The sequence below is a fragment of the Mus pahari genome, chromosome 6 (assembly GCF_900095145.1).
Source record: "Mus pahari chromosome 6, PAHARI_EIJ_v1.1, whole genome shotgun sequence".
In the NCBI taxonomy this organism is placed as follows: domain Eukaryota; kingdom Metazoa; phylum Chordata; class Mammalia; order Rodentia; family Muridae; genus Mus; species Mus pahari.
In genome coordinates, this window is record NC_034595.1 from 78,176,610 (window position 1) to 78,185,385 (window position 8,776).

At 40.8% G+C, this 8,776-nt stretch overlaps 1 protein-coding gene across 1 annotated transcript in view; it reads left to right on the forward strand.

The window, feature by feature from the left end:
• Zmym6 (zinc finger MYM-type containing 6) overlaps positions 1-7,783 on the forward strand; it is a 45,610-nt gene extending 37,827 nt beyond the window's left edge. Inside the window, exons 13-14 of the mRNA XM_021201205.2 lie at positions 3,870-4,014; positions 5,831-7,783. Of these exons, the coding sequence (XP_021056864.1) occupies positions 3,870-4,014; positions 5,831-7,659 (1,974 nt within the window). The 3' untranslated portion in view covers positions 7,660-7,783. The remainder of the gene's footprint in view (positions 1-3,869; positions 4,015-5,830) is intronic.
• Positions 7,784-8,776: the final 993 nt, after the last annotated feature.

Here is an 8,776-nt window from a genome sequence, read left to right on the forward strand (position 1 = left end):
TTGGCGAACTGTTTAGGGAGATTAGCAGATATATTCTTGTTGGAGAAATTTGTTGCTTGGGGTAGGTATTGAGGTTTCAGAATCCCTAAGACATTCCTAAGACATTATGAAAAAATCAGACTCAAATATATTTATATATTGTGAGAATAAATGGTGATACTTCAGATCAGTAGGAGAAATATGAATTACTCAATAAATAATAATGAGACAACTAGTCACATAGAAGAAAATAGTTTGCATTTCTACCAACCAATTTTAACAAAGTGAAGTTCAAATGGGGATTTAGATGTAAGAAACAAAAGAACTAAGAAATATATAGGGGAAAATGTCACAAATATGTCACAAAACTCAGAAGCCATTAAGGAATCTGTAAGGAAAATTCAGTATTCCAGACTCAAAAGAGAAATGGGCTGGGCATGCTGGCTCACCATACTTCTAATCTCAGCCCTTGGGAGGCAGAGGCAGGTAGATAATTGTGAGTTCAAGGCCAGCCTGGTCTAGTGAGTTCTGTGCTACTTGGCACTACACAGTGAGACTGCCCCAGGGAGGGAAGAAATGGGTAAATGCAGCGGTGGCAGTGATTCTGTGTTTCAGTACTTGTGTGCTTTGGATTCAGTCAGAGCCTTGGCGTGCTAGGCAAGTGCTCTAGTACCAAACTCTAACACTCAACCGCCCAAACTAGTGTTTAAAAATATGTAAAGAGAATAAATAAAAAAGACCCAACAACCAATAGAAAACAGGCAAGAGTATCTGTTGATTTACAGACCACATTAAAGTGGTTCTTAACAAGATTCATCTTTACTGTTACTGAGAAATGAAACTTGGCTAGGTGGAATACTCCTGTAATCTCATTTAGAGTCAGAGGCAGGAGGATTACAACAGTTTTACATTGGGCTGGGCTATCTAACAAGACCTTGTATCAGAAGAAAAAAAAAAAAAAAAAAGACAGGAGATTTGGCTCAGCGTTATTAGCAAGAGCACTTGCTAACTCCAGTCCCAGGGCATCCCATGCCCTCTCCTGGCCCCAGGGCACTAGGCATATACATGGTGCACAGACATACATTCAGGTATAACACCCATACACATAAAATGATGATGATGACTACGATGGAGACAACAATAACAAAGCACAACACTGAATGCTGTTTGGAAAAAAAATGAATAGAATTGAACTTAGAACTACTGTTCATCTAACTGCCAAGATAAAAATGAACAATGAATGCACTCTCACATGTTGCTGATAGGAGTATGAATAGGTAAAATGATTTCAGATCATTTTATTAGAAACTAGAGAAGTTTAAAAGTGCTGATGTGGTTTATAATTGGTTTGCATTATTTGTAATCGGAGAAGCTGGGGCCGTAGATCACTCTTGAGTACACAGCAGAGTCTGAGATATATCCCTTTCCACGTCCCACCTCTATTTGCATAGCCTAACCTAGAGGCTGCACAAACATGCAGAGGCTCTGGGTTTCAGTTAAAGTAAGCCTGCTATATTCATGTCATGGGATACTATGTGTGTGTCCAGGCTTCTGGAAAGAAGGCATAAACCTTAGTATTGCCCACTCCCATTTGTGCTTTAAATACACATGGACAATATCTTGGAAAGGCACCAGTATGAAGGTGAGTCCCTCCTAGAAAAACTGATTGGGGAAGTTTTTTTTTTTTTTTTTTTTTTTTTTTTTCGAGACAGGGTTTCTCTGTATAGCCCTGGCTGTCCTGGAACTCACTTTGTAGACCAGGCTGGCCTCGAACTCAGAAATNGTTTCTCTGTATAGCCCTGGCTGTCCTGGAACTCACTTTGTAGACCAGGCTGGCCTCGAACTCAGAAATCCGCCTGCCTCTGCCTCCTGAGTGCTGGTATTAAAGGCGTGCGCCGCCACTACGCCTGGTGGGGAAGAATTTTAACAGGGCAGATTATGTCCAGTTGTTTAATGTTTGAGCCTTTGGGTTTCATGGCACATTCATTTGAAAACATACAATTTTTTTTTTGAGACAGTGTAGTCAGTCTGCTCTTGAATCTAGGATTATCCTTCTGTCTATGCCTCCTGAGTGCTGGGAGTATGGCTGTACATCACTATGTCTAGACAGAATCTGTGGGCATGGTGCTGGTGGTTTTAGAGACAGGCATCTCACTATGTAGCCTTGGCTATCCTGGAAGTCACTTTGTAGAGCAGGTTGGCCTTGAGCTCATAGATCTGCCTGATTCTGCCTCAATGCTGGGATTAAATCATGTGCACTATGACTATGAGTGGATTTTTTTTTAAAAGGAGAATGTTAGGATGGACTGTTGCTTGTTACAGGCAAGGGGATACAAGGAATACTAAACATAAAGAATAACCCTCTACAGTAACCTAAGTACCACTGACTGAGGAGTAGCCTCAAGTAAAGTGATATGTTGACTAGGACATTGGAAAATGAGCTCACATATATTGCTTATGGCCACACAATTAGGTAACAGCTTTTTTCAAGAGCAGCGTATTGATGCCATCAGAATTTAAATCACATGCTTGTAACTCTCCAGTAACCCTCAGACTTTATTCCATAGTAACACTAGCAAATGTAGGATGAGTCTATGTGTAAGGATAGGGAGGCATCATGGCATTGTTTGTAAAAGCACATGGTTTATATTGTCCTTCTGGCTCATTTAGTAATAGAATACTGTCCGAGGGACTAGGCAGCTGCGTATAAAGTCATGTAAATACCATTTGTAGTCAGAAGCCACTGACCTGTCTGATCTGTCAGCTGGGAGGAATGGTTATTTTCTCCTTAATTTTGTCCTTACTGTACGTATGTGGGTGTCGGAGGACAACTGTGGGGGAATCTGTTCTTTCCTTTACTACAGAGATTCCAGGACTCAAACTGGGGCCTGAACTCGGGTGGCCGGGCTGGGTGGCAGTGCCTTTACTAGCTGAGCTGTTTCCTGCAGGCTTCTGAACTGGGAGAGTCGGCTTCACTGACACACTCCTTTCAACAAGGAGTCACTCTCAGCCCCTTCACCCTCTACTGCCGTTTACTCTGATATGTCTGCCATCTGATTGCTGACCTTGTTTGTTTCTGTGTCTCCTCTCAGATGTAAGGCAGACTCTTTTTTTTTTTTTTTTTTTTTTGAGAAAGGGTTTCTCTGCATAGCCCTGGCTGTCCTGGAACTCACTTTATAGACCAGGCTGGCCTCGAACTCAGAAATCCCCCTGCCTCTGCCTTCCAAGTGCTGGGATTAAAGGTGTACGCCACCACACCCGGTGGATGCAGCTTTTTAAAAGAATAATTACCCTTAACAACAAAATTTTTCTTTATTTGGCTCATATTTTATGCAGGATAATTGTGTGTATGTGTGTGCATGTATATATATATATGTATGTGAGAGTGTGTATGTGAGAATGTGTGTATATGTATGTACGTATGTGTGTGTATATGTTTGTGTGTATGTGTTATTAGGGATTGAACCTAGGACTTTGCACATACTAGCTAGCCATGTCCATCTTCCAGGATTTTTTGTTTGTTTGTTTTTCAAGACAAGATTTCTCTTTATAACAGCCCTGGTTATCCTGGAACTCAATTTATATACCAGGCTGGCCTTGAACTCAGAGATCTGCCTGCCTCTGCACCCCTTTCCCCCATCCCCAGTGCTGGGGTTAAAGGCATGCACCATCACGCCTGGCTCTTCCAGAAGATTTCTAAAAAGTCAATAAATGGAATCAATGCTGATTAGGGGAGTTAGGAGTTAGTAGTGTTCGTAATTTCTCCCCCAGAATGCTTTCTGTTTATAACTACTCTTCTAGAGGGATAACATTGCTTTTCATATGATAGCAATTATAGTCATTGGTAATATACTAAAAGCACTCTGGATCGTTGATTTGTTTCTAACTAGGGAAGTGCACAGGCACCTGCTGAGAGACTTCAGCCTTTGCAGCCCCCCAAGCTTTTGAAGAACAAAGGCATATTGTGCAAGCCAGTTACACAGACCAAGGCCACCTCTTGCAGACCACATACCCACCATGCTGCGTGCCAGACAGGTAAGTAAGTGTCCTGGCACCTTGTATAAGGTTTGTTTTCTGCTTTGTTTTATTATAAAAAGGTAAAGGCAGTAATTTTCAGTGTAAAATATTAATTCCTGGATTATATAATTCAAATCCACATGCATACAAAGTATTATATGTAGAGATAAACATTTTATATGTGTGTATGTTACTCTTTTAAGATTTATTTATTTATTTATTATATGTAAGTACACTGTAGCTGTCTTCAGACACTCCAGAAGAGGGCATCAGATCTCATTACGGATGGTTGTGAGCCACCATGTGATTGCTGGGGTTTGAACTCTGGACCTTCGGAAGAGAGTCTGGTGCTCTTACACACTGAGCCACCTCACCAGCCCCGTGTTACTCTTTCAAATGTATAGATAAGCCATTATAATTACTGATATACGTATTTGCTTAAAAGCATTACCAGTTGAGCCTTAGTTCATTCAATCTTTTTCTTTTCTTCCTTCCTTTCTTTTAAACTCTGCATTTAATTATGTAATTATAGGTTATTGAAATAATAGATAATAGGTCTGGGATGTTGGTGATAGAAAGTTGAATTCCTACATGGAAAAGCTATAAAGTGATGCCCCAATCAATTTTAATGCCTTAATCTCATATTCTTTGCATTTTTCAGTTATTTTAATGGCCAGCTCTGTCCAAGGTGTGTGTGTGTGTGTGTGTGTGTGTGTGTGTGTGTTGCTGATGTTTCAATTTAGAGCTTTGCATTTTGCCACAGAGCTACAGTCCCAGTTTCTTTTGTTGTCAATTATAATTTTATTCCATAGACTAACATATAAGTAAAAAGCCTAGTCTGGGCCTGGGTGTTGTGGTGTTGTGGTGTTGTGGTGTTGTGGTGAGCTACTATAGTCCCAGCTATTTGGGAGAATGAGGCAGAAAAATCTTGAGTTTAAAGCCATTTTGGGCTGAATAGCAAGAGCCTGTCTCTAAACAAACAGATAAAGCTTACTCTGGTAAAGTCATACTGACATTCTAATAGGGTTCCTTCCCTTTGGTAGGAGTCAGAGAATTCTTTCTTCAGGAAATTGGATTGTTTTATATTTCTGTGGAAAATGATATTCTTACCTTGTTACATGAGCTTCTGAAACCTTTCTTTTCATGTAAACAGTAGTAAAGGGTCTGTGGACATCTAGGATGCTCGTGCTTAATTTTCGTTTTGTTTTGTATTATTGGGTCTTTTTATTTGTTTTTTTGAGTTAAGATTTCTCTGTGTAGCTCTGGCTATCGAGAAACTTACTTTGTAGACCAGGCTGGCCTCTAACTCACTAGATATCCACCTGCCTCTGCCTCCTGAGTGCTGGGCTTAGATTCTAGTGTATACAACACAACCAATCTCCAGGACTGGCCTTAGAGTTTACATGTGGTTGATTTGTCTGTCTTGGTGCTGAGGATTGGCTGCAGGATGTCACACCTCCCAGACAAAGTGCCCTGCCACTGAGCTGTACTCTAGCCCCTAAGTGTTTTTTTCAACTGCTAGATTTTATTAATTGATTAATTAATTAATTATTTTTTGGGGGTGGTTCTAGACAGAGTTTTTCTGTGTAGCCCTGGCTGTCTTGGAACTCACTCTGTAGACCAGACTGGCCTCGAACTCAGAAATCCGCCTGCCTCTGCCTCCCGAGTGCTGGGATGAAAGGTGTGTGCCACCACTGCCTGCCTAGATTTTAAATTTTCTAGGCAACATTGGGTCAAGCTGTGTTAATAGATCTTTATTGTTTTTCATAGCACATCTGTTCATATCATATTATACATGTTCATATCGTAACAGTGATTTACATATTTCCTTTAGATTTACCTCTGCCAGAATGGAAGAGTGAAGAACCTGAGTCTCCACCTGCAAAAAGAAGAAGACCAGACTTCATCCAGACTTACAATGCAGAGTATATCAGATTTGGTTTCATTATCTGTTCTGGATCAAAGGGAAGTTCACCAAGCCCACAGTGTGTCATTTGTGGAGAGGTCTTACCTAGTGAAAGTGTGATGCCAGTAAGTCTTTCTAACCATTTGAAGGCAAAACATTCAGATTTAGAGAACAAGCCAGTAGACTTTTTTGAGGAAAAATCACTTGAAATGGAATGTCAAAACAGTTCTTTAAAAAAGTGTTTACTAGTTGAAGAGTCACTTGTGAAAGCTTCTTATTTAATCGCTTTCCAAATTGCTGCCAGGAATAAGCCATTCTCCATTGCTGAAGAATTAATTAAACCATATTTAGTAGAAATGTGTTCAGAAGTTTTGGGTTCAAGTGCTGGAGACAAAATGAAAACCATCCCTCTTTCTAATAGCACAATTGGGTGCAGGATCAAGAAACTGTCTGATGACATTGAAGATCAGCTGCTGCAGAAGGTCAGGGAGTCCAGGTGGTTTGCCCTTCAGGTGGACGAGTCGTCCGAGGCCACAGAGGTGCCGCTTCTCCTCTGCTATGTCCGCTTCATCGACTATGACCGTGGAGATGTGAAAGAAGAATTATTATTTTGCACTGAAATGCCTTCTCCGAGCACAGATCTTGAAGTGTTTGAATTAATAAATAAATATATTGATAGCAGATCTCTGACTTGGAGCCATTGTGTTGGTTTCTGTACTGATGGGGCTGCAAGCATGACTGACAGGTATTTTCGTTTGAGGTCAAAAATTCAAGAAATCGCCAAGAATACAGTGACATTTACACATTGTTTCATTCACCGTGAACACTTAGCAGCCAAAAAGCTATCTCCATGCTTACATGAAATTCTTTTGCAGTCATCACAAATTTTAAGCTTCGTAAAGAACAGTGCCTCAGATTCACAAATGTTGACAATTTTGTGTGAAGAGATGGGATCTGAGCATGTGGATTTACCACTTAATGCTGAAGTACGCTGGCTGTCGAGAGGGAGAATTTTAACAAGATTATTTGAACTGAGACATGAAATTGAAATATTTTTAAATCAAAAGCATTCAGATTTGGCCAGGTATTTCCGTGATGAGGAATGGGTTGCAAAGCTAGCCTACTTAGCAGATATATTTTCACTTATAAATAAATTAAATTCAAGTCTCCAAGGAACCATGACTACTTTTTTCAATTTGTATAATAAAGTTGACATATTTAAGAAAAAGCTAAAAATGTGGTTGAAGCGTGCACCACAGAATGATTATGATATGTTCCCTCTACTTTCTGAGTTCTTAGACTCGTCAGATGTAAGTGTGAGAAACATTGCTAACATTATTTGTGAGCACCTGGAAGGACTTTCTCAGCTACTCCATGACTGTTACCCACCAGAAGAGGACTTGCGTTCCGGAAATCTGTGGCTCGTGGATCCTTTTGCCAGTTACCACAATAACAACCTCACTGACTTTGAGGAAGAAAAACTCGCAGAGTTATCTTCTGATACGGGATTTCAGTCAGTTCATAAGTCAATGTCTGTCACGCAGTTTTGGATCAATGCAAAGACAAGCTATCCCGAGCTCCATGGAAGGGCAATGAAGCTGTTGCTGCTTTTCTCAGGCACTGCTCTGTGTGATGCCGCCTTCTCGGCCTTGACTGCATGCGAACAGAGAGACCTTCGGACTTACGGTTCCACCCTCAGACTGGCAGTCACGTCATTAGTTCCAAGGATAGAAAAGTTAGCAAAGGAGGAAGAGTAGAGTCCGTGTTACTTATCATCAGAGTGTATAATTTTGTGTTAAATTTTGTATAAGTATCCTAAAATACAATTTGCTAATGTATCTGTATTTTCAGTGATTAAATGTTTTAATTTTTTCCTTTGTTGTACAGGGATTTAAGAATTGTGGAACTGAGCATAATTATATATAATTTTAATAACACAAGGGAGAAAATGTAGCCTTTATGTTGGTGATTGTTCTTGAAGTTTCAGAGGAAATGTCTTGTTTACGGAGTTCCCCAAGAGACCAGACCAACCTACTTGTCCCAGTACACCAGTTAGAGGTGAGCAGTGACGGGCAGAGCTAGACTGGGCTGGGAGGAACAGATCGTGACTCACTGACCCCACCTCAGCAGTTTTTGTTTTGTTTTGTTTGAGACAGGGTCTCTCTGTATAGCCCTAGCTATCCTGGAACTCATGTCAACCAGGGTAGCTTAGATCTCAGAGATCTGACTGCCTCTGCTTCCTGACTGCTGGGATTAAGGGTTTCCGACACAATGCCACCTTAGTTTGAAGGACTAACTGGGACTCTGAAATATCACAGAAAAAAGGAACAGTGGAGGGTTGGGCGCCTGACATCCAGCCTTCTTGGTAAGGACAGAAGTCTGATTGATCGTTCTTTCAGTTCTAGTTTTGCAAATGGTTCTGGAGAAGTTCCCACTTTAGGAGGACAGTTTGGTTTTGACCTCATCACTGTGGCATTTGCCCCATTTAAGAGGTGATCTACTCTGCCAGGCTCCCTGTTGCTTGGAGCTAGCTTTGGTTCCTCACTGTGCATTATGTCTATGGGTTAGTTTTGTCTTTCCAAGGTTATCTATCACAGGAGAAAGTGACTCAGGGAAAAAAACATGACAAAATAGAGTTAAGTTAGGCCAGCAACCATTACCTTCCTGCATAACCAAGAAGGCATGTGTACTTTAAAAACTTGAGCAATTTTAGTCACCAGCCATGTTGCCAGCCCTCAGAGAGTTATGTAGATGGAAAATAGATCCAAGTACATGGCCAGTAAGCATGAACAGCGAGAGGGTGTGATACCACAGTATAGGGCTTCTTTTGGACCCTTAGACCAGGGCTTGGGAAAAGTTTTTTTTTTTTTTTTT